Below are 27,236 nucleotides of genomic sequence, written 5' to 3' on the forward strand. Positions count from 1 at the left end.
TTATCCACGACATCTGTCAACAACTGGACAAAGTACTGTCCAGTGGATGCCTCACACTTCACATCAGCCACAAGCCTCTCTTGTACGATGTCTGTCACATGTCTCACAATGACAGAGCACTGGTCTTGAGAAGTTATGTCCTGAGTTGTGTCGATCTGGACAGAGAACATTCCAGCTTGCTCAATTTCACTTGACATGGTCTCTTGGATAATGCTCTGAATTGTGTGAAGGACGGTGTTGACAGTCTTTTTTTGAGAGGAGTGTGATTAAAGAACCTCTGCCTCTTGCCCCAGACTGATGTAGGTTCTTGCTTTTCTCAATGCATTCGGTGAGATGTTCTTTCAAGCAGACGTCATACTTTTCAAGGCGGTATTATCATCTCCAAGAAATTACTGTGATCCTCTAATGTATACGCAGCCTCAGACTGCATCCCCCTGTAACTGAGCCCCCTCTTGCCAATGACTTTCACTATGTCTACGACACGTTCCAGCACATGCCTTCTCCTGCATACCTGCTCTCTGTGGGCAGACACCTGACTGCCACTGAGATGACTTTGAATGTCTGCTTTGGAGGACCTTAAAAAGTATGCCTCAGCACTACTTCTGTGCATGTTGCCCTTCTCCTGCCCTTCTACCCTTTGGTGAACATGTTTCCAATCTGTCATTCCACTCATAAAAATACTGCCGTCAGTAGGCTTCGCAAATGCCATACAAATTGAACAGTATAACGCATGGCTTTCTTCATTGTATGACAGCCATTTCCGATTGGTGCCGTCTTTTAAACAGAAAACCCTCTGTACCACAGAGTTTTTTGATTTCTGCAAAAAAATGTTTTTAGGTCATCTGACTGGGGTCACTTGAAATAATCAAAAGTTGGTCTGGCATCCTGGCATTCCCTGACTCTCTTCCACTGAAACTGGACTGGGCCTGTCATCAACCCCAAAGATCCTCTCTTCCACTGAAACTGGACTGGGCCTGTCATCATCCTCAATGCTCTCTTCCACTGAAACTGGCCTGGGGCTGTCATCAACATCAATGCTCACTTCCACTGAAACTGGACTGGGGCTGTCATCAACATCAATGCTCACTTCCACTGAAACTGGACTGGACCTATCATCAACCTGAATATGAATAAAATAATATATAAATGAACTAGTAAAAAAACTACAAAACACAGCAGCAGCCCACTATTTCATATCAAGTGAATTAATTTGTATTTATTTATTTCACCTTTATTTAACCAGGTAGGCAAGTTTAGAACATGTTCTCATTTACAATTGCGACCTGGCCAAGATAAAGCAAGCAGTTTGACACATACAACAACACAGAGTTACACATGGAGTAAAACAAACATACAGTCAATAATATAGTAGAAAAATAAGTCTATATACAAAGTGAGCAAATGAGGTGAGACAAGGGAGGTAAAGGCAAAAAAGGCCATGGTGGCGAAGTAAATACAATATAGCAAGTAAAACACTGGAATGGTAGATTTGCAGTGGAAGAAAGTGCAAAGTAGAAATAGAAATAATGGGGTGCAAAGGAGCAAAATAAATAAATAAATACAGTAGGGAAAGAGGTAGTTGTTTGGGCTAAATTATAGATGGGCTATGTACAGGTGCAGTGATCTGTGAGCTGCTCTGACTGCTGGTGCTTAAAGCTAGTGAAGGAGATTAGGGTTTCCAGTTTTAGAGATGTTTGTAGTTCCTTCCAGTCATTGGCAGCAGAGAACTGGAAGGAGAGGCGGCTGAAGGAGGAATTGGCTTTGGGGGTGACCAGAGAGATATACCTGCTGGAGAGCGTGCTACAGGTGTGTGCTGCTATGGTGACCAGTGAGCTGAGATAAGGGGGGACTTTACCTAGCAGGGTCTTGTAGATGACCTGGAGCCAGTGGGTTTGGCGACGAGTATGAAGCGAGGGCCAGCCAACGAGAGTGTACAGTTCGCAGTGGTGGGTAGTATATGGGGCTTTGGTGACAAAACGGATGGCACTGTGATAGATTGCATCCAGTGTATTGAGTAGGGTATTGGAGGCTATTTTGTAAATGACATCACCGAAGTCGAGGATCGGTAAGATGGTCAGTTTTACGAGGGTATGTTTGGCAGCATGAGTGAAAGATGCTTTGTTGCGAAATAGGAAGCCAATTCTAGATTTAACTTTGGATTGGAGATGTTTGATGTGAGTCTGGAAGAAGAGTTTACAGTCTAACCAGACACCTAGGTATATGTAGTTGTCCACATATTCTAAGTCAGAACCGTCCAGAGTAGTGATGCTGGACGGGTGGGCAGGTGCAGGCAGCGATCGGTTGATAAGCATGCATTTACTTGTATTTAAGAGCAGTTGGAGGCCATGGAAGGAGAGTTGTATGGTATTGAAGCTCGCCTGGAGGGTAGTTAACACAGTGTCCAAAGAAGGGCCAGAAGTATACAGAATGGTGTCGTCTGCGTAAAGGTGGATCAGAGACTCACCAGCAGCAAGAGCGACATCATTGATGTATACAGAGAAAAGAGTCGGCCCAAGAATTGAACCCTGTGGCACCCCCATAGAGACTGCCAGAGGCCCGGACAACAGGCCCTCCGATTTGACACACTGAACTCTATCAGAGAAGTAGTTGGTGAACCAGGCGAGGCAATCATTTGAGAAACCAAGGCTATTGAGTCTGCCGATGAGGATGTGGTGATTGACAGAGTCGAAAGCCTTGGCCAGGTCAATGAATACGGCTGCATAGTATTGTTTCTTATCGATGGCGGTTAAGATATCGTTTAGGACCTTGAGTGTGGCTGAGGTGCACCCATGACCAGCTCTGAAACCAGATTGTATAGCGGAGAAGGTGCAGTGGGATTCGAAATGGTCGGTAATCTGTTTGTTGACTTGGCTTTCAAAGACTTTAGAAAGGCAGGGTAGGATAGATATAGGTCTGTAGCAGTTTGGGTCAAGAGTGTCCCCCCCCCTTTGAAGAGGGGGATGACCGCAGCTGCTTTCCAATCTTTGGGAATCTCAGACGACACGAAAGAGATGTGTGAGGAATGACAACAACTTTTCTTCGTGTGGTTTTACTCGCCGTTTACACCGGACTGTTGGCATGATGATGAGTTTCAATGCATTGTCTAGTAAGAGGTGAAGTGGTAGGAACCGTGGCGATGAGGATCATAGCTAGTAAATCACTGTAGCCATATTCTCCCGCACAAAATATGAATTTGAGAGGGAAAGGACTTGATTCGATTTACAATATGTGTACTATTTGCAACCAATGGCTGTATAGACATGAAATACAATGAGCTAATTAATGTTTGTATATGTCTAATGCAATTTAGCGTTTAGAACGACAAGCCAAAAGCAATCAGAATCTAATAAATGCTTATTTTAGCTAAGTAAAATTATACGACAGTAAATTACTGATACTCAAGTGATTGCCATTTCCCACAAAGTCCCCACAGGACGGTGAAATCAAACCTTAGTCATTCAGAGCTTTACTAGGCGTCACATTTGAGTTTCTCCGCTGGCCTGTTTGAACACCCTGTAACTGTACGTCTTTACCTCAATTCTTTCTTTCTGGTACATTTACACATCAGTAGCTAACCAATAGTATTTGGATTTCACTCATAAATTCTGATATAACATGTTGTATTTGTAACACATTTAGGCACATATCTACCGCTTCAGGCTGCACTGTCTTTGGCTTCGCTGTACTCTCCGTCTACTCTTTTACCCGCGAACCAGGTTGTGGCATCTTCCTCTTGCCAGTCTAGCACTTCGATGTTACTTGCATTTGAGTGAAGACGTTTTTGAATCTTTTCTCTCTTAACTTTTCAGCCCCGCCCTTACGTTTTTTTACTCTGCTTTTCCATTTTCTATTGTAGCTAGTTTTCGAGCTGTCAGTGTCAATGTGAGTGTGGATGGGGCTAAGGGTTGCATAGACGTTCGTTTTGAATACAGTGGGGGAAAAAGTATTTGATCCCCTGCTGATTTTGTACGTTTGCCCACTGACAAAGAAAGGATCAGTCTATAATTTTAATGGTAGGTTTATTTGAACAGTGAGAGACAGAATAACAACACAAATATCCAGAAAAACGCATGTCAGAAATGTTATAAATTGATTTGCATTTTAATGAGGGAAATAAGTATTTGACCCCCTCTCAATCAGAAAGATTTCTGGCTCCCAGGTGTCTTTTATACAGGTAACGAGCTGAGATTAGGAGCACACTCTTAAAGTGAGTGCTCCTAACCGCAGCTTGTTACCTGTAAAAAAGACACCTGTCCACTGAAGCAATCAATCAATCAGATTCCAAACTCTCCACCATGGTCAAGACCAAAGAGCTCTCCAAGGATGTCAGGGACAAGATTGTAGACCTACACAAGGCTGGAATGGGCTACAAGACCATCGCCAAGCAGCTTGGTGAGAAGGTGACAACATTTGGTGCGATTATTCGCAAATGGCAGAAACACAAAAGAACTGTCAATATCCCTCGGCCTGGGGCTCCATGCAAGATCTCACCTTGTGGGGTTGCAATGATCATGAGAACGGTGAGGAATCTTGTCAATGATCTCAAGGCAGCTGGGACCATAGTCACCAAGAAAACAATTGGTAACACACTACGCCGTGAAGGACTGAAATCCTGCAACGCCCGCAAGGTCCCCCTGCTCAAGAATACATATACATGCCCATCAGAAGTTTGCCAATGAACATCTGAATGACTCAGAGGACAACTGGTGAAAGTGTTGTAGTCAGATGAGACCAAAATGGAGCTCTTTGGCATCAACTCAACTCGCCGTGTTTGGAGGAGGAATGCTGCCTATGACCCCAAGAACACCATCTCCACCGTCAAACATGGTGGTGGAAACATGCTTTGGGGTGTTTTTCTGCTAAGGGGACAGGACAACTTCACCGCATCAAAGGGACGATGGACGGGGCCATGTACCGTCAAATCTGGGGTGAGAACCTCCTTCCCTCAGCCAGGGCATTGAAAATGGATCGTGGATGGTTATTCCAGAATGACAATGACCCAAAACACACGGCCAAGGCAACAAAGGAGTGGCTCAAGAAGAAGCACATTAAGGTCCTGGAGTGGCCTAGCCAGTCTCCAGACCTTAATCCCATAGAAAATCTGTGGAGGGAGCTGAAGGTTCGAGTTGCCAAACGTCAGCCTCGAAACCTTAATGACTTGGAGAAGATCTGCAAAGAGGAGTGGGACAAAATCCCTCCTGAGATGTGTGCAAACCTGATGGCCAACTACAAGAAACGTCTGACCTCTGTGATTGCCAACAAGGGTTTTGCCACCAAGTACTAAGTCATGTTTTGCAGAGGGGTCAAATACTTATTTCCCTCATTAAAATACAAATCATTTTATAACATTTTTGACATGCGTTTTTCTGGATTTTTTGTTGTTATTCTGTCTCTCACTGTTCAAATAAACCTACCATTAAAATTATAGACTGATCATTTCTTTGTAAGTGGGCAAACGTACAAAATCAGCAGGGGATCAAATACTTTTTTCCCTCACTGTAGACCAACGGGCCTGTTGGCCCATGTCACTCAACCTTCAGCCAACTTTTTTATTAGTAGTAAAACATGTACAAGGCAGGCGGCCCACCAGGCCACCGGGAATTCTCCCTACCAGCTTACTAACGGAATTCTCCCGGTGGCCAGTCCGCTATTGTATTGATCTCAGAATGGTTAGTGGGACAATAGAGCCCTGAGTACCAGACCATTAGCGACCTGTTGATCGTTCAGAGTGCATAAAAGGAGATTACCGTGACTCAGCAGTCATGTAGAATTTTACTGCGGTCATGACTCATGACTGCCGGTGTGGCAGTAATATGGTCACAGAAAAAGCCCTAGGTGGGACAATTCAAATAATACCCTGCATGCTTTGCATGTGTTTGATTTTACAACATTCAGCAGGTGCTCTTATTTTTAGTTTTATTTAACTAGGCAAGTCAGTTAAGAACAAATTCTTATTTACAATGACAGCCTAGGAACAGTGGGTTAACTGCCTTGTTCAGAGGCAGAACGACAGATTTTTACCTTGTCAGCTCAGGGATTTGATCTAGCAACCTTTCAGTTACTGGCCCAACGCACTAACCGCTAGGCTACCTGCCGCCCTGACTGTAAATTATCCGACTAAATTATCCAGAGTGATTTACAGTCAGTGTATTCAACTATGGTAGATTAACAATTATGGATTTTAGTATACACATCAAAAGTCCCAATGCAAAGTTACACCTCACTTTTAATTTGTTCGAGTTATGTAAAACTGATCAGAATTCCAAAGAATGCCGAAGTCATGTCATAAAAACTATTTCCGGGGTGTGATGTAATATGGAGGACCCGGCAAGCCAGCATATTCCCTATAATGTAAACAGAAATAACTTAAAATGCCTGACTTCAAATTAAACCAAATAGTTTACACTCACGACTACTGGTTTCAATAAAATGTTCAGTCAATTTACAAGCGAATCCTTTATGAATGTATTATTACAAATCAACTTGCAAGGCTACTAACTTGCTAACATTAGCCCTACTAGCCTGCTAACGTTAGCCCTACCAGCTTACTAACGTTATGCTAGCAGTGCATGAGTCAGCCAGTTGCTATCAACACCTAGCTTACAGCTACATTAAAGTAGACCAAAGGTTAGGAAATACATAATGCCATCTAACCAGTTATCAAAGAATGTTAGCTATATGCAGTTCTTAGCTAGTAAGCTAGCCAGCCAGCTAACATGAGCTATTTAGCCAACTAGCTGTTAGCCTAGCCAGTCTAGCCAAACACCACGGTTATAGTCGGCAAGCTAGAGCACAACTAACACAACCAAAACATAACCGCATTTTAAAAGCAAAGAGAGTGCAGAGACTTACAGATTGATGGCTGGGACCCATCTGATGGTAAAACGCTTTAAAGAATGCAGGCTGAGTTAGCTACCAAAGTGAGGGGGAGGCAGGGGTTTCATTGTCAGAGGGAGAGACAGGGAAATCCAAAATAGATAGATTCCAGATGTCCGTCAGCTAGCCTGCTAGCACTAAGCCAAGGTGGAACAAAATTACAAAACTCATAGCCTACTTCACAGAGAACCTGCTAAATTTTACAAATTTACAAAACAAAAAGGAGAACAGACAAAGTACTTCACAATTAGAGCAAGCAGGTATGATCAGGGCCAGACTAAGAAATCATAGGCCTCGGGGCTTATTTTATTATACAGCCACTCTTGGGCCCCCTATAGGCTTGGGCTCAGCCCCTTACTCACACAATGGACCAGTCACATTTATTTATTATGCATTTTTGTATTAATCAGTTACCCAATCAAGGCAGGGCACCCCAGTAGGCCCCATACCTCCTCTCTTTCCCCCATCTGATTAGCAAAGCGGCAGAAGGCAGCAGCAGGCTGTCTACACTCATTGAGAGCGCCAAAAAATTATTGTTTGTACTTATAGGTTACCAGATCGTGACTTCAACTAAGTTACGAAGTCTTTGAGCACACTGTGTTGTTACATTGGTGAGTAAAAACTCATGCTTCCTACCTTTTTAAAGCTTTTGAAAAAGCGAATGTATATCATTTTGCTCACTGGGCAGTAGTGTACTGCTGTTGTTGTTGACAGACACACGCACATCATTGGCTGCGTTTAGACAGGCAGCCCAAATCTGATCTTTTTTTTGTTGACCAACCAGATCAGCTCTGAAAGACCGAGAAAATATCAGAATTGGGCTGTCTAGGCCTCCCGAGTGGAGCAGCGGTCTAAGGAACTGCATCGCAGTGCTTGAGGCGTCACTACAGCCCCGGGTTCGATCCCAGGCTGTGTTACAGCCGGCCGTGACCGGGAGACCCATGAGGCAGCGCACAATTGGTCCGGGTTAGGGGAGGGTTTAGCCGGCCGGGATTTCCTTGTCCCATCGTGCTCTAGCAGCTCCTTGTGGTGGGCCGGGCGCCTGCAAGCTGTATTCGGTCATCAGTTGGACAGTGTTTCCTCCGACACATTGGTGCGGCTGGCTTCTGGGTTAAGCGATCAGTGTGTCAAGAAGCAGTGTGTCTTGGCAGGGTCGTGTTACGGAGGACGCATGGCTCTCGACCGTCGCCTCTCCCGAGTCTGTATGGGAGTTGCAGCGATGAGACAAGACTGTAACTACCAATTGGGGAGAAAAAAGGGGTAACAAGTAAAATAATTGGGTTGCTTGTATAAACACATGCATGCACATTAGACATACACAAGGAGTCAACATTTTTAATGAGGGAAGAGAAGCTTTATACCAGCATATTCAAAACCCATGTAGTACTTCTCAGTGTATTTACAAAACATAAAGAGGTAAAAAAAAAAAGAGTAACATAAAAAGGAAGAAAATGAACACATCACAAATGGAAACAAACATAATCAACATTTGGAATCCAAAAATGTGTAAATTGTCAAATTTCACAGAAAAAAATATGCATCTTTCATTATTCATACGTGTGACTTTAAACTAACATTAAAACAAACGGCTCTGTATTGGTGTCCCCTAGTTCATCTTCCCCCTCTCTCTTTCGTTCTCTTTTTCTGTCCATCCCTCCATGTGTGAGATACATAAAGAAGAGGAGTTAGATTCGTGAGATTTAGATCTACGGGAGGGAATAGTAAAATCCTGGACTAAATAATATCGTCATGGACTAAATATTATCGTAATAAACTAACATGGGCTGAGGATTAGGTTTAAAATAATACAAAACACAGCTATTTTACCTCTACACATACTCTCCAAAATACATTAAGATCACAGTTTTTCCGGATGACAATAATAAATTAATTAAGAGAATGATTTAAATGCATGTTTTTAATAATACCTTCACACAAAATACCTTCACACAACCATTGTCACCAATTGCTGCACTTTTAGTTTTCCTTTTTCGTTCAATCTACAGTCTTGCATTCTTTGAAAAATCATAACAGACATTGCATTCTTTTGACAAGGCAGAAAATAGTTATCTTTCAGACAACCAACTGCTTGCATTTTCTCTGTTCTCTCCAGCTCAGATGTGTCATCGTTAGATTGGCAAATCTCTATTTGTTTTTAGGTGTTGATGCTCGTAGTCAAGACATAGATATAAGGATGAACATTGCTCCCAGTAAATGATAAGATGTGGCCTTACAGTACTCTCTAGCCAGTACACTTACACAGTGTACAACTCAACAAGCAGGGGTACATTCTCAAACCATTCAACACGCCAAACAAAATCAACTAACCAATAAAAAACTAAATTGAAAACATGGCCCATACTGTACTGAATGATCTCTCTCTCTCTCTCCCTCTCTCTCTCTCTCTCCCACTCCCACTCTCTCTCTGCAGTCAACATAGCACATCAGATCCAAGTGTATGGAGGTGAAACTAAAAAAATTGGTGAATGTTCACTGTGGGACGAAGATCTCAAATCACTGAAGCTGTCGCCCCTCTCAAATCAAAGACAGTGGTTGCCATAATCTTCATCCAATGAGAGACGGAGGATACCATTAAATAGGCTTTATCCCAGGTTGTTGTGTATCCAATGAGACTGAAGTTGTCATCTCAATATAATTCATCCAATCATAGACTGTGGTTGCCATCATGCCCATCAAATCTCAAGACTCATAACGAATGCAGGTGGGGAGACCAGAAAGCTATTCGCTCGAGATTTCTTTACACTTGAGGGTTTTCAGTGTCTTTTCCACAAGATGGTGGAGCATGGTACATCTTTCTGTGTTAGCATGACAGAGTATGCACAGTGACATACATTTATAAATATACAGGGATTTTTATTTCCTGGTTTGTTAGAATGGAGGTTCCTTTCATACAGTCTCTGATGGTAGGTGATGAACGAAGCAGAAGGTCACAAGTGTAAAAGTGAGAGGAAACAGAAGAAGAGAACAAACACAGATAGAGAGAGGCCAGGGGAGAACGAGGCCTGGGTCCACTGTCCTGGTAGGGAGGGCACAGAGAGGAAGAGCCACTGGGCATAGATGACATCACATCCTGTCTCTTCCACCAATCCACACCACTAACTGACCAGCTGGCGGAGCCTTCACACACTCATCGTCATGTTTGGAGAATACTACAGAGAGAGAGATGGACAAAGGGGGTTATGTAAATATTATCCATACTCTTATGAAGCCAAACATCACTTTTTATGGTATGAACAAATAGGGTACACACACTGAAATTCCCCTGCACACACCTGAGGTGGTTGGTAAAACATTGTGTTGGTAATGGAGCCTTTCAGTGTCCAGGCCCTTTAATATTTATTATCAACACCATGTAAAAAATGTATAGTTGGTAGGCTAATGTTCATTTTGAAAGTTGGTAAAGATAATCTTCAGTCCTACTGCTAAAATGTGTGTCGCTGACCCTTTGAATAACGTCTGTGGGTGCGGGTATGGACTCACGCTCTCGTTCTGAAAGGGGTTGAGGAAGTTGCCCCCCATCTCGCCGTCATCTCTGGGGGTCCCCGGTTGGTTACTCATACTCAGGTTACCAGGAGAGTTCTGATCAGGACCAATCACACAACATAGAAATATCATCTATTATCTATCTGTATAACATACATACGCAATAGGGTAGATTAACCATTAACGGTAGTACCAATATTTCAACCACATACAAATCACTACAAAATTCCGTCTGATAATTGATTGACGCAAATGACTAATGGTATGGGTTGGGTTGGAGTCTTCTCCTACCTTAGGGAGGCTATCCATGTCACCAGAACCTGGGTAGTTGGGAGAGAGAAGGGCATTACTACTATACAGTCTCAGTAAACACATCAATTTGCCCTTCAAAAGACTAGTGTAGTGAGTTAAGAACAAGCTCAAAGCGTGTGTGTGTGTCTGTTTAAGGGTTCTATTCAGCTTCATAGCGTGATTGAAATTTAAAGGCAATGTTCCTGCTTTAGCAGAGACTGCATTCATGGTAAACGCTCCATAAATGCTTCAGCTTTACAAATTGAATAGAGCCCTAAGTGTTACCTAGCGATCCATTCATGTGATGTGGCTCCATTCCTGCCATCCCTCCCATTGGACCGTCTGCACCGGCACCCATTGGAAACTAAGGCCAAAACACAAGCAAACAGTATTAAACAGTTAAATCACACGCACACACACACACACACAGATAATGATGGTTAAGTTGTCTTACATTTGGTCTGTTTCCACCAGGGGGGACTGTGTTGATCATGGTGTATATGTTGTCACCGGAGTTAGTCGAGTCTGACAGGAAAGGAAACACAGTATACACAACTCATACATACAGTATACATATGTACACACACATATACATACAGTACACACATACACACACACACACACACACACACACACACACACACACACACACACACACACACACACGCACACACGCACACCCTCAGGTTAAGTACCCACTAGAAACTTTAACATACTATAAGCCAAATAGGCAACTGACTTCAGGTAAAGTCACACTTTAGGACAGATATATACAGTTAAGTTGTTTCACAGACCAAATCGCTGAAGTCAGTTTGTAACATTGTGAATGCATCCCTGTCCCTGTCTAACCCCACACATACATCCATTAGCCCCACTCAGGTCAAGGCCCCCAAACACACACACACACACACACTCACACACGCACACACTACCTGCTGGGCTGGGCATTATTGGAGTACCAGGTGGCCCCCCTCCTCCCGGCGGACCCTAAAATGAGAGTTGATAATTGGGAGATTAATGCCTCACAGCAACTACACACCAACAATACAATGCTCCTAATATCTGTAAAGACAATACACTATATACTGCCTTGTAACTAACAGGCAAATACAGACAACCAACTTCCAGTCACATAGTTTCAAGTATCAAGTTTTAATGTCACATGCTCATGTACAGTGAAATGCTTTTCTTGCTAGTTCTAATCCCAACAATGCAGTTATCAAAAACAATGTAATGCCAAAAATAACAGGGTAGAACAAAAACACAATATATAAAAATAAGAAGAACACAATAATGTAAATAAGAAAACTATATACAGGGTCATACTATACACAGGGTCATACTATATACATACCACATAACTCCCCGGAGACGCAGAGGAGTAGGGGATCTACAGACAGACAAAGAGAGAGAGAGTGAGAAAATAACATTTCTCTTTATTCAAATCCTCTCTTCAGGAAATTTATGTTTTTTTTAAATTAAAATATTTACTGTTTTATTGTGGTATATTTAGGTATCGGTCTTAGTGCTTGTGTTAAAGTTTGTTTTTCTGGTTACTCACTGAGTTGGCGTTTTGAGGATTTGGCCAAGGTCTACCCCCACCAGGTCCCCTAAAATACACACACACACACACACACACACACACACACACACACACACACACACACACACACACACACACACACACACACACACACATTTTAGTTCACTCTGTTCTTACACAGTCCTGGGTTGTTCTATTTCCCGTCAACAGTATTGGCAAGAACACATCATTTAGAGTCCAGAGAAAGGAAGAGAGGACAGCACATTCAATCATAATCAGCTCTGAGGGTAGTGATCGTATCTAGTGAGGGATTGAGGAAATATTGTTTTTATAGAACTCTTGCGTAACCACATCCTTTGGGGGGAATAGTTAAAGGACGGTGTGGATTGTATGTTTACAGTGCCGTGTCTGTTCATTGTGTGTGTGTGTGTGTGTGTGCGTGCGTGAGTGTGTGCACATGTTTTTGTGTATAGTGTGTGTATGTATATAGGGAGGCGCACAATTGGCCCAGCGTCGTCCAGGTTTAGCTGGGGTAGGCCGTTGTCATGACTGTCCTGATCAGGTCAGGGTACAGGAGACCACCACCCTACAGATTATCTCCCAAACCCCCAACAGAGGAGGAGAGATCTAGGGGTCTGAAGATGTGGGGGTTTTATGACACCTCACGCCCATAATAAACCTTAGGCCACAGAGAAATTCCTTTGTCCTAACAATGGAGAACTGGCCTCAGAACATTAAACATGCAATAAAGGGACTTTGGAACAATGGTTTCCGTCAGCCACAATGGTGGTCATGACGAGAGGTGGAATATTAAAATGTATGTAACTTTTGTATTGTTTTTAAAGGTTAAGAGATGACGTTATTATGAAAACATTGTACCTTTAAGAGTTTTCCCAGTATATGCCTGATGTTTATACATTGTACGTTGTGTGGAAAATATCCAAATCAAACAGAATGTTTTGGTAAAGATGAAATGTGAAGTTAGTGTCTAAAATTGGATTTTAGTCAAATCTAGGCCTTGCCCCTTTACTTGGTCTGCCCAGAGAATTGCCCTAAAGGCGGTTACACCCACTTCTGACCCGAGGGTATAAGACAGGAGAGTGAAGAATTAACATATCAGACTAATTGACCTCAAGCTGCAGCGAAGGTCTAACAAAGTCAACGAACCCCAAAACGAAACACAAGGTTGAAGACAAAGAAATCTTTTCTACACGAGCTACGGACGAGTAGCTGTGTCTAAGCGGGTGAATTCAAGCCGAACCACCCAGCCTCCACTCTCCATTAAATTGTGGTATCGACACCGTTCGAGTCCGAAGCTGTGAGATCTGAGCTACAGAGCTGTCTGTCCTCAGAAGACCCCTTTCAGATCAAGGGTGAGGGATCAGACCACTTAGCCAAGAAGGACACTGACATCGTGAGGACAACCAGAGAGTTGCGCCGGAGAAGTGCGTCATTGAGAAGCCTAAACGACCCACGTGGAGCTTCCCACCTGAGACCTCCAACACGTAATTACATCATTATATTCTGACCCATAAGAGCGGCAGTTCGGGGCAAGGCTAGGTTTAAATAAGCATAGCTGACAAATGAACCCAAATGTATATTTCTCTCGTGTACTTCCTTTGTTTCTCTCTCTTTTAAATCCCCATTTTGGGTAACACGCGCCATAGTGTGTTGGCCCGTTATACTAAGTCCTAATCAATAGCTAGACTGTGTTTTGTGTATGTGTATTTTTATCATCATTTTAGCTTGCTAGTAAATAAATAATCAACTAAGATTGGTGTGGTAAACTCATTGGTGAAGCCCGGGTCCGTGCAGATTTCCGGATTATGCGACGTTCAGAATGAGACTGTAGAGGAAATTGATTAATTTAGCGACTGTTGTAAAATCGATATTCTGATATCCTTTGAGTTAATTTGGGAAATAGAAACTCAATCAAAATAATGTTCCCATGGTGCCCCAGGTTAATGAGTTAATAATTGCTTGATTCATTGCTTAATTCATTTAATCACGCAATTATAAACCGTTAATCATTCGATGAGCAACAGTCGTCACATTAACTAATACAACGTCACGACACCGTCATTGTAAATAAGAATTTGTTCTTAACTGACTTGCCTAGTTAAAAAAAAGGTTAAATAAAATAAATACAAATGTACAGTGCCTTCGGAAAGTATTGACCCCATTACTTTTCCCACATTTTTTTACGTTACAGCCTTATTCTAAAATATATATTTATTTTTTTTAAGTAAAAAAATCCTAGGGAATCTACACATAATACTCCATAATGACAAAGTGAAAACAGTTTTTTGGAAAAAACGAAATACCTTATTTACATACGTATTCAGACCCTTTGCTATGAGACTCGAAATTGAGTTCCGGTGCATCCTATTTCTATTGATCATCCTTGAGATGTTTCTACAACTTGATTGGAGACCATCTGTGGTAAATTAAAGTGATTGGACATGATTTGGAAAGGCATACACCTATCTATAAGGTCCCACAGTTGATAGAGCAAAAACCAAGCCATGAGATCAAAGGAATTGTCTGTCGAGCTCTGAGACAGGATTGTGTCAAGGCACAGATCTGGGAAAGGTTACCAAAACATTTCTGGAGCATTGAAGATCCCCAAGAACATAGTGGCCTCCATCATTCTTAAATGGAAGAAGTTTGGAAACACCAAGACTCTTCCTAGAGCTGGCATTCGGGGGAGAAGCATTCGGGGGAGAAGCGCCTTGGTCAGGAAGATGACCAAGAACCCGATGGTCACTCTGACAGAGCTCTAGAGTGCCTCTGTGGAGATGGGAGAACCTTCCAGAAGGACAACCAATCAGACCTTTATGGTAGAGTGGCCAGACGGAAGCCACTCCTCAGTAAAGGGCACATGACAGCCCGCTTTGAGTTTGCCAAAAGGCACCTAAAGACTCTCAGACCATGAGAAACAAGATTCTCTGGTCTGATGAAACCAAGATTGAACTCTTTGGCCTGAATGCCAAGCGTCACTTCTGGAGGAAACCTGGCACCATCCTTATGGTGAAGTACGGTGGTGGCAGCATCATGCTGTGCGGATGTTTTTCGGCAGGGACTGGGAGACTAGTCAGGATCGAGGGAAAGATTAACCTAGCTGAGTACAGAGAGATCCTTGATGAAAACCTGCTCCAGAGCGCTCAGAAACCTCAGACTGGGGCGAAGGTTCACCCTCCAACAGGAAGACAACCCTAAGCACAGAGCCAAGACAACACAGGAGTGGCTTCGGAACAAGTCTCCGAATGTCCTTGAGTAGCCCGGCCAAAGCCCGGACTTAAACCTGATCAAACATCTCTGGAGAGACCTGAAAATAGTTGTACAGCAACGCTCCCCATCCAACCTGACAGAGCTTGATAGGATCTGCAGAGAAGAATGGGAGAAACTCCCCAAATACAGGTGTGCCAGGCTTGTAGCATCATACCCAAGAAGACTTGATGCTGTAATCGCTGCCAAAGGTGCTTCAACAAAGTACTGAGTAAAGGTTCTGAATACTTATGTAAATGTGATAATACATTTTTTCATTTTTTTATATAAATTAGCAAAGGTTTCTTAACCTGTTTTTCCTTTGTCATTATGGGGTATTGTGTGTAGATTGATGAGGACAAAAAACAATAATACATTTTAGAATAAAGCTATAACGTAACAAAATGTGAAAAAGTCAAGGGGTCTGAATACTTTCCGAATGCACTGTATGTGTGTATGTGCGTGTAGTGTAGTGTGTGTATGTGTTTGTGTGTATTGATGACAGAGTGCTCACATGTTCATGCCAGGCATCCCAGGGCCGACGAGTGCATTTAGAGGAGGTCTCATCCCTCCACCGTAGTTCTGGAAAAGAGAAACCCAAGGTCAAAGGTCAAACTACTGTAAAGTAATGTACACAAATCAAACAGGATCCACAGGTGGAGAGTAGAAATACTACTATTGTATACTACCACACATAAATACAAATATATTCACCCACCTACAAACACAAACATACGCTTATGTTACAGCAGGAGTTTAAACTTGCGCAAACCTGGAGATTTCATCCAATCAACATTACCTGTGGCGCAAGAGGGACCATCCCTCTGGGTGGAGTCATTCGCTGCATGGGCCCGCCCATATTTGGATGCCCTGAAAAAACAGCACCATCAGCTCGCAGTCCTTGTATGTGTGTGTATGTGAGTAAGAGTCTGTGGTGTGTATGTGTGACACACACCTTGCTGTCTCGTGGGGTCCATTCCGCTGGGTAGCATAGGCTGGTTACCATGGACCCCCATTGCCTGAGCCGAAATCGTCATCATCATCACAGAATATAACACAAAATCATTAACACACACTAAAGCAAAGGAGCTATACACACAATCATGTCCAAACCCGGTCAAATAGAGTAAGACAAGACAATGTAGTCAAATAAGATAGAAAGAGAAGCAGATATAAGTGAAGGGAAATAAAGAAGATGAGGGTACATATCCAACTGTAGCCTGAGGAGCGTGTCTGTGCATCAGTGATCTTACCTGATTAGGTATTCTAAGGGGAGGTCTGGGCCCACCAGGGTAACGAGGTGACATGAACGACTGTGAAGGTACACACGCACAAACAAACACACCAACATGCACACAGGGTTACAAGCATGCACACACATACCAGTACACACACACAGAGAGAGAGAGGGGGGATAGAGGACGATAGAGTTAGGGAGAGATAAAGTCCGATGGAAAGAGATAAAGTATATGATAATGAATGCTAACAATGTTAGTATGACAGTCAGTTATGACACTTCTACACTCCCGTGACTAACTACTATATGCATGTTTCAGTGTGTTTCCTGTAGGATTAACATGGTTGTGTTCTGTGATTGAAATATAATGTTGCTATTGTGTGTGTCTGCTATCCAATGTCTACACCACACACAATGAACTGTCCCATAAATGTTGGGGTCAATTCAAACTAAACCAAACCAGTTGTGTGTATTCATGGATGCCAAGAGAAGGCTTCCCCAAATATTTGACAAATTCAAAAATAAAAAGGATAAAATAATTTATCTTTCGTCTCTCTGTGTTTTCATAATTTCCCTTCAATTCGCAAGCGGCTGAATCTCACCGGAAAAGACATCCGAGCGAGGGAAACAGAACCCCACTGTCTCAGTATGTGTAGCCCTTGTATTTCATGCTGTCTGGACCAAAAGAGTATGCCGCCATAACATTTGATTGATTGATGCCAGCGAGCATTTGGCTTCCCATGATAAAAAAAAGTATAAAATTATTAGCCAATCAGCGTTCAGCTGAGCTCAACTTTGGGTTGTCCTGGCACAGTAAAACACCCCCCAAGGGAAGGCAGTTTGGATTTGGCTTCACACCAATCAAATCACATCCAACGCAAACATTTTTATTTATTTTTTAAGTTTCTGTTTCTGGTCTGCTTTTGTTGTTGTCCTGTAGTAGCTAACTTGCTAAATCGATCTTTTCCTAAGACATGGATGGAGATGGGGATTTGAACTTGTGGTTTTGACTTAATTCTCTGTACATTCTCTGTATGATTATGAAGGTGATTCTGATCTAACCATAAATTAATATATTGTGCCACTGGCCTGAGACAAATTAAGTTCAATATGTAGCCTAGATGTAGACTAGGCTCACGTTAACTAGCTAGCTAACTTAGCTGGTTCATTGCTGCCCATGCATGGAAGTTAGGCTAGCAAGATATTTTAGCTAGGTAGCCTATGATAACAAAAACTAAAAGCGTACTGTATGACAAAGCGATGGACCATTTTGCCAACATGAAAGAGAGGTGGATGGCATTGGTCTACAAGTACGATGAGTCAACATGTTTTACTTGCACGCGCGCACACACACACACACACACAGAAAGAAATCAGTACCATGGACAGCCACATGATATTTAGCAAGATTGATTGGACTAAATTGTTTTTGGTATCTTTAAGTTTGTTTTCACTGTATTATAGCCTAGTTGATTTGATAATGTTTAAGTTGAAATGGTGCTAGAATACCAGAGGCAGTGCTGCTGTTGTCTTTATGCTGACTTGCAGCAACTCCGTGGTTCTAAATCAGTAGTTGTTTAGTAAACTATCTAAAACATGCCTGGCTTACCATGCTGTTGGTCATGAAACTGTTTGTTACATGCAATATGTTGCTCTCTGGTTTTGTGATGAAAAAAACAAATGTGTAGTTGCATTTATTCCGCCGCAGTGTGACTTTTGTCTTTTTGCTTTATTGTATATTACGGTGGCGTATGAACGAATGGGTTAAAGAGCAAATAACGCAATTATCACAACATAGGTTGGAATATGGCTTTTTTACTGGCTTGGCTTCCACAGGGATTTTACCCACGCACCGCTATTGAACCAAACTCAACCAATGATGTGAGCTACAGAGAAGCAGTACCATAACACACCACTAGGGAGCAGTATCACAAGACACCACTAGGGAGCAGTACCATAAGACACCACTAGGGAGCAGTACCATAAGACACCACTAGGGAGCAGTACCATAAGACACCACTAGGGAGCAGTATCATAAGAAACCACTAGGGGCAGTACCACAACACACCACTAGGGGGCAGTACCATAACACACCACTATGGAGCAGTACCAAAACACACCACCAGGGTGTGCAGTACCACAACACGCCACTAGGTGGCAGTGACAGCCAGTTGACATCCAGTCCCTCTGCTACCTGCCTTCCTCTCTGTTTGGATCCAAATGAAATGGACATTGACTTTACAACAGAGATTATCATGTACTATTATGTTTCTTATTGTCTTATGTGTATTTCAGCCCTTGAAAAATGTAAAAAGAGAATCGCAGAGTCTAAGAAATAATATAAGTGTATATGGATGAATTAATATATTATTACATTTATTTGTGAATGAGCAAAAGTGCAAAGAAGTGAGTAAATTAGAGTAAGTCAAAAGACATGAATGAATATGGACTACGGAGCCAGTTGGGTTGTGTGTGCACGTGTGTGTCTGCCAGTCAGTGCCTGTGTTGTGGCTAGTTTCTTTGTTGATTCAAAGCTGCATAGGCATGTGTTGATCATTCAGTTTGGCCTCTATAAGAATCTCTGGGAGGAACTAGTCTGCTCTGTCTCAGACCCTGATTGGCCTTGACAAGAAATCATCTTCAAAGACGGCTCCAAACAACAATGATTGATTTTCAGCAAGGATCGGGGGACCAGGAGGTGGTGGAAAAGGGTCTGTTTTGAGTCAAGTTTGAGATTTCTGAAAAGCTGATCTGAAAAATTGCCACGAAGGCTATTGATCTTAGTGTCAGACGTGAGCTACTGAGTTTGACTGTTAATGACATTTCATCAATGCGCTACCAGCCGACTGACTAATGTAATAGAGAGACTGACTGCCTAAGAGAGGAAGCTCATAGTGCTCAGACACACACACACACACCTGTGCACCAACACACACACACTAACATGCACACATACAGTACCAGTCAAAAGTTTGGACACCTACTTATTCAAGGGGTTTTCTTTATTTTTACTATTTTCTACTTTGTAGAATAATATTGAAGACATCAAAACTATGAAATAACACATATGGACTCATGTAGTAACCAAAAAAGTGTTAAATCAAAATATATTTTAGATTCTTCAAAGTAGCCACCCTTTGCCTTGATTACAGCTTTGCACACTCTTGGCATTCTCTCAACCAGCTTCACCTGAAATGCTTTCCCAAAGGTTTTGAAGGAGTTTCCACATATGCTGAGCACTTGTTGGCTGCTTTTCCTTCCCTCTGCGGTCCAACTCATCCCAAACCATCTCAATTGGGTTGAGGTCGGGTGATTGTGGAGGCCAGGTCATCTGATGCAGCACACCATCACTTTCCTTCTTGGTCAAATAGCCCTTACACAGCCTGGAGGTGTGTTGGGTCATTGTCCTGTTGAAAAACAAATGATAGTCCCACTAAGCACAAACCAGATGCGATGGCGTATTGCTGCAGAATGCTGTGGTAGCCATGCTGGTTAAGTGTGCCTTGAATTCTAAAGAAATCACAGACAGTGTCACCAGCAAAGCACCCCAACACCATCACACCTCCTCCTCCATGCTTCACGGTGGGAACCACACATGCGGAGATCATCCGTTCACCTACTCTGAATCTGACAAAGACACGGTGGTTGAAACCAAGAATCTCAAATTTGGACTCATCAGACCAAAGGACAGATTTCCACCGGTCTAATCTCCATTGCTCATGTTTGTTGGCCCAAGCAAGTCTCTTCTTCTTATGAAGGCCTGATTCACACAGTCTCCTCTAAACAGTTGATGTTGAGATGTGTCTGTTACTTGAACTCTGAAGCATTTATTTGGGCTGCAATTTCTGAGGCTAGTAACTCTAATGAACGTATCCTCTGCAGCAGAGGTAACTCTGGGTCTTCCTTTCCTGTGGCGGTCCTCAGGAGAGCCAGTTTCATCATAACGCTTGATGGTTTTTACGACTGCACTTGAAGAAACCTTCAAAGTTCTTGAAATGTTCCGGATTGACTTACCTTCATGTCTTAAAGTAATGATGGACTGTTGTTTCTCTTTGCTTATTTGAGCTGTTCTTACCATACTATGGACTTGGTCTTTTACCAAATATGGCTATCTTCTGTATACCACCCCTACCTTGCCACAACACAACTGATTGGCTCAAACGCATTAAGAAGGAAAGAAATTCCACAAATTAACTTTTAACAAGGTACACCTGTTAATTGATATGCACTCCAGGTGACTACCTCATGAAGCTGGTTGAGAGAATGCCAAGAGTGTGCAAAGCTGTCATCAGGGCAAAGGGTGGCTACTTTGAAGAATCTCAAATACCAAATATGTTTTGATTTGTTTAACACTTTTTTGGATACTACATGATTCCATATGTGTTATTTCATAGTTTTGATGTCTTCACTATTACTCTACAACGTAGTAAATAGTGAAAATAAAGAAAAACCCTGGAATGAGTAGGCGTGTCCAAACTTTTGACTGGTACTGTACACAAAATCCAATCAACTCCTTGCTACAGAGCGTCAGGTCCATGTAATGCTAAAACATACACAAATGGAAAGATGATTGAATTAGTCTCTGTGAACATGTAGTGTTGTTGTAAAAGGATGAAGTACAGGTACCCTCCTCTAACCCAACCAGGACACACACACACACACACACACACACACACACACAGTTAACACTCTCCCCTTGACATGACCATCTAACAAAGCTGATCTACCATCTAATGCAGCTGGTAGGAGGGTCTATGGAGGGACATGGGTATTGAAGATGGGCTCTGTATAAGAACAACTGGCAGGGATGATCTCGATTCTATTTCAATCCAGTCAGTTCAGCAGAATAGTTTTTTCTGCAGTTCCATGGTAACTCCCCACTCAACTCCTCTAGCCATACCCTTCCACCTCTTCTGCTTCAATTCAAAACCAAAGTCCTGGAGACAAGGGGTTGCCATTAATGACGCATTGGACAATAGTGAGAGTACCTGCCTGGTGTCGGTGGTATCTGTTCTGGCTATAGGACAGTATGTTCTGTTGGTCATAATCTGTAGTTACTAATCTGATAGACAACCATTTTCTGTCTCCCACACACACACACACACACAAGATAACACAGCAGGAACTGTGTGGCCACCGCAATGACGCACAGCAATCGGCTGAGTGCCATGTTAAATACTTCCCTGTAGCCCATTCAGCCAGAGCACAGGGAAGACCCCTTTCTGCTTTATAAATTCAACAATGTGTGTGTGTGTGTGTGTACCTGGAAGAATCCTGGAGGTACAGGACCCACTGGCATTCCCTCTCCTGGGGGAAGGTTCCCAAGGATGGGACTGGGTGCTGCTGCTGCACTCTGGAAGACACACACACACACACACACACACACACACACACACACACACACACACACACACACACACACACACACACAGAGTAAGTGAGGTTAGACCATGGTGGTGTATCAGTGACACACCAATCTAACAATGCTCCAAAGACATCCAACATCCCACCACCTGGAGACCAAAATAATTGCCACCAATATCCCACAATATCTTGGCAAACTCAACCTCCCAGAACCCTAGTAAAATCCATAATCCAGCGCATGACTGTACTTATTATACAGGAGCAAATCATAACAGTATCCCAGTTTCTTTGTTATCATGTCATGATCAAACGAGCCTCCCTCCTCTGTCTCGATGGGGTCTTTCCTGTGTGTTTCTGCCAGCCTCCATGGTTATTTTTACTCCTTATTTGTTTTCCCCCAGACAGGAGGTGCGGGCACATTTCACCACTGCCTCGGACTATTTCCTGTGCTATTTTACAAACTCCCCAATATTACCAAGTCCCAAACATACCACCAGACAATGGCTATGGGCAGGGAGGCAGGGAGATGGCCACAGCCAGGAGCATATTTAAGGGTAGAGGAGGGAAGCAAAATGCTGGTGGTCTGCAAAGAGGTGTTATCAGACACAGTGGTGAGTGACAGTAAAGATAGTTACCGCCCTTCAGTCGTCCTCTCTCTCCCTGTCCATTCATCCTCTCTCTCTCTCTCTCGCTCTCTCTGTATCTCTCTCGCTCTCTCTTTCTCTCCCTAGGCATAGACTGTGTGTAAAAAGCCGCTGTGAGACAGACCCAAACTCTCTGAAGTTTCCGCTGGCTAACTTTTTAGGTCAGACTGCAACACAGTTACTAATCAGAGCCAAGATAACAGCCAACTACACCCCTTTTCCTCCCTTTCCTCCCCCCACTCCCTTACCCCCCCACACTCCCATGTTATCCTCTTGTCTCTCCCACTAATGTTTGGGGACAGCATGCATACACATCTTGTGTTGAAATAGCCATTTCATTTCATAAGGTACTGCTCTATGTGTAAACAGAGCTTGTGTATTTGGCTTAAACAGATGAAGGTATGGATGGATGGCTCAGTGGCGGAGAACATTGTTCAGGAAAGGTGTGTTAAATAATTGTGTGTGTGTGTGTTCAAAGTAATGCACTCTCTCTGGAAGTGTTACTGTTCTTTTCCCCTGCCTCTGTTTCTCCTCTAACTCCGGTTTACCCAGCATGCTTTTCACTCACTGGCAGCCTGGAGGTCTGCTGAGTCTGCTGAGAGTAAGAGAGAAAGAAAGAGAGCGAGAAAGAGAGAGAGAGAGAGTGTGTGTGTACCTGTGTTCATGTGCGCAAGAAAGAGGGGGGGGGAGAGAAATATCTACCTGACCTGCTGACAAGGCAGCCTTTGCCAAATAAAGCAACAAGAAAAACATTACCAAGATATTCCCTGCCCCCACAGCACAGCAGCCTCCTCCATGGGGATAAACAACAACAATAACCTCCCAGCCCCAAAGCCCCTGCAACACACAACACAGACAGTCTCTACACAACAAGCTCCCAGCCCCAAAGCCCCTGCAACACACTACACAGACAGTCTCTACACAACAAGCTCCCAGCCCCAAAGCCCCTGCAACACACTACACAGACAGTCTCTACACAACAAGCTCCCAGCCCCAAAGCCCCTGCAACACACTACACAGACAGTCTCTACACAACAAGCTCCCAGCCCCAAAGCCCCTGCAACACACTACACAGACAGTCTCTACACAACAAGCTCCCAGCCCCAAAGCCCCTGCAACACACTACACAGACAGTCTCTACACAACAAGCTCCCAGCCCCAAAGCCCCTGCAACACACTACACAGACAGTCTCTACACAACAAGCTCCCAGCCCCAAAGCCCCTGCAACACACTACACAGACAGTCTCTACACAACAAGCTCCCAGCCCCAAAACCCCTGCAACACACTACACAGACAGTCTCTACACAACAAGCTCCCAGCCCCAAAGCCCCTGCAACACACTACACAGACAGTCTCTACACAACAAGCTCCCAGCCCCAAAGCCCCTGCAACACACTACACAGACAGTCTCTACACAACAAGCTCCCAGCCCCTGGCTAAAACAGAGCTATCACAGGAGTTGTTGTTATTTATTTCTGAATTAAACTGAACGTCACCTCGACCACACACATACCTTTTAAGCTTTCATTAGGAACACAGTTGGTAAGTCTTACATACGCCAGGTTGGACTGTGTGTGTGTTTGGGGGTCAACAGCAGGTGTGTGTTACCATGGTTTACAGATTAAACACCGCCATGTGTACACACCAATATCGAAAACGATATAGAAGAATTTAACAAGATTCTTATATATTCGACCTGAAATGTGTAAGTATATGGCAGCAAATACACATACAAGATTCATAGAAGATTATTGTAATATCTGACTTATATGTTGCATGTATTGTATAAAAAAACATACAAAAGACACAGTCCAACCTGGCGTACGTAAGACTTACTTACATACATACATACATACATACATACATACATACATACATACATACATACATACATACATACATACATACATACATACATACATACATACATACATACATACATACATACATACATGCATACATGCATACATACATACATACCGTTGAAGTCGGAAGTTTACATACACTTAGGTTGGAGTCATTAAAAATCGTTTTTCAACCACTCCACAAATTTCTTGTTAACAAACTATAGTTTTGGCAAGTCGGTTAGGACATCTACTTTGTGCATGACACAAGTAATTGTTCCAACAATTGTTTACAGACAGACTATTTTACTTATAATTCACTGTATCACAATTCCAGTGGGTCAAAAACTTACATACACTAAGTTGACTGTGCCTTTAAACAGCTTGGGAAATTCCAGAAAATGATGTCACGGCTTTAGAAGCTTCTGATAAATTATGTAAATTAGCCTGAGTCAATTGAAGGTGTACCTGTGGATGCATTTCAAGGCCTACCTTCAAACTCCGTGCCTCTTTGCTTGACATCATAGGAAAATCAAAATAAATCAGCCAAGACTTCAAAAACAAAAATTGTAGACCTCCACAAGTCTGGTTCATCCTTGGGAGCAATTTCCAAATGCCTGAAGGTACCACGTTCATCTGTACAAACAATAGTACGCAAGTATAAACACCATGGGACCACACAGCCGTAATACTGCTCAGGAAGGAGACGCGTTTGGTCTCCTAGAGATGAACGTATTTTGGTGCGAATAGTGCAAATCAATCCCAGAACAACAGCAAAGGACCTTGTGAAGATGCTGGAGGAAACGGGTACAAAAGCATCTATATCCACAGTAAAACGAGTCCTATATAGACATAACCTGAAAGGCCTCTCAGGAAGGAAGAAGCCACTGCTCCAAAACCGCCATAAAAAAGCCAGACTACGGTTTGCAACTGTACATGTGGACAAAGATCATACATTTTTGAGAAATGTCCTCTGGTCTGATGTAACAAAAATAAAACTATTTGGCCTTAATGACCATCGTTTGGAGGAAAAGGGGGAGGCTTGCAAGCAGAAGAACACCATCCCAATCGTGAAGCACGGGGGTGGCAGCATAAGGTTGTGGGGGTGCTTTGCTGCAGGAGGGACTGGTGCACTTCACAAAATAGATGGCATCATGAGGTAGGAAAATTAGGTGGATAATGGAAGCAACATCTCAAGACATCAGTCAGGAAGTTAAAGCTTGGGTCTTCCAAATGGACAATGACCCCAAGCATACTTCCAAATTTGTGGCAAAATGTCTTAAGGACAACAAAGTCAAAGTATTGGAGTGGCCATCACAAAGCCCTGACCTCAATCCCCCCAAAAATGTGTGGACAGAACTTAAAAAGCTTGTGCGAGCAAGGAGGCCTACAAACCTGACTCAGTTACACCAGCTCCGCCAGGAGTAATGGGCCAAAATTCACGCAGCTTATTGTGGGAAGCTTGTGGAAGGCTAACCGAAACAGTCCTTGCTAAATTATTTCTTGAGAAATTGCCCTTTGCTAAGAAGCTGTTTGTTTGTTGTAATTGAAAGCAATCATGGTAAGGTACATATTGTTACCTAGAAATGATTTGATATTGAGATAAAAATGGCTGCATTGGACCTTTTAAGTTTTGAGATGTGCGATGTGACTGAGGAAACCTGAAGCAGTGAAAACACTCTCACCCCTCCCACTCAGAAGAACACCTGGACCTCCTGGCAAACTCATTTGTCATGTAAATTATTCACAGCACCACTCTGGAGGACAGTGTTACACTACACTAACCATACTGTTACAGGGTTACACTATGCTAACCATACTGTTACACGGATCTCAGATCAGTCTAGTATTACACTAAAACCTCAGCATCCATTCTACAGGTTAACAGAGTGACCTTATATAACGAATATGAATTCGGAGGGCAGAAATTATTAAATATTAAAGCATTAGACCTCTCACTAAAGGCATCAGTCATACCAAAGTTATACTTAAATCCAAACTGGTTTTCTAGTAAATTGGTACGAATGTCTCATCCTATGTTCAAGAAGGGCATTTTTCCTTTTATTCAGATTACAGGTGCCCACTTTCGGTTGTTTGAAAAGGAAATAATCTCCAAAATATCTTTATTTTTTAAACAAGCCTTAGAAAGTTGGTTGCAATTTCAGTTTAATCCACCTGAAAAGACAGAACAAATAATAGAACAAATATTGTGGTTCAATTCAAACATAGTAATTGATAAAAAAAAATGTATTTTTCGAAGAAATGTTTAAAAAAGGTATAATTTTAGTGAATGATATCATAAATAGGACTGGTGGAGTGACACAGACATATGGAAATGTCTGCTCTACCCAAAATTACAACCAATTAATTGCAGCATTACCACAAAAATGGAAGAGGCAAGTAGAAGGTGAAAAAAGTAAGGAACTTGTATGTCGGCCCTGTATTAAAGAACATAAATGGTTAAAGAAAAGTGTGATAAATAAAAAAATATACAAATTTCATTTAAGGACCAAAAAACTGACAGCTGTGCCATATAAATTGCAAAATAGTTGGGAAGAGATTTTCGATGTACCCATTCCATGGCACATGGTTTATGAATTGATACGCAAAACAACGCCGGATTCAAAACTTCAAATTTTTCTATTTAAATTACTATACAAAATT

The 27,236-nt window shown here is 42.6% G+C and overlaps 1 protein-coding gene across 1 annotated transcript in view; it reads right to left on the reverse strand.

Moving 5' to 3' along the window:
• Positions 1-8,197: 8,197 nt before the first annotated feature.
• LOC115164344 (single-stranded DNA-binding protein 2) overlaps positions 8,198-27,236 on the reverse strand; it is a 103,173-nt gene continuing 84,134 nt past the window's right edge. The window contains exons 5-17 of the mRNA XM_029716737.1: positions 21,982-22,071; positions 16,735-16,794; positions 16,437-16,500; positions 16,281-16,351; positions 15,996-16,063; positions 12,233-12,281; positions 12,026-12,061; positions 11,604-11,658; positions 11,126-11,196; positions 10,957-11,035; positions 10,672-10,700; positions 10,378-10,476; positions 8,198-10,046 (exon numbers count right to left, since the gene is read on the reverse strand). Coding sequence (XP_029572597.1) covers positions 10,017-10,046; positions 10,378-10,476; positions 10,672-10,700; positions 10,957-11,035; positions 11,126-11,196; positions 11,604-11,658; positions 12,026-12,061; positions 12,233-12,281; positions 15,996-16,063; positions 16,281-16,351; positions 16,437-16,500; positions 16,735-16,794; positions 21,982-22,071 — 801 coding nt within the window. The 3' untranslated portion in view covers positions 8,198-10,016. The remainder of the gene's footprint in view (positions 10,047-10,377; positions 10,477-10,671; positions 10,701-10,956; positions 11,036-11,125; positions 11,197-11,603; positions 11,659-12,025; positions 12,062-12,232; positions 12,282-15,995; positions 16,064-16,280; positions 16,352-16,436; positions 16,501-16,734; positions 16,795-21,981; positions 22,072-27,236) is intronic.

The sequence above is a fragment of the Salmo trutta genome, chromosome 27, assembly GCF_901001165.1.
Source record: "Salmo trutta chromosome 27, fSalTru1.1, whole genome shotgun sequence".
Taxonomy (NCBI): Eukaryota; Metazoa; Chordata; class Actinopteri; order Salmoniformes; family Salmonidae; genus Salmo; species Salmo trutta.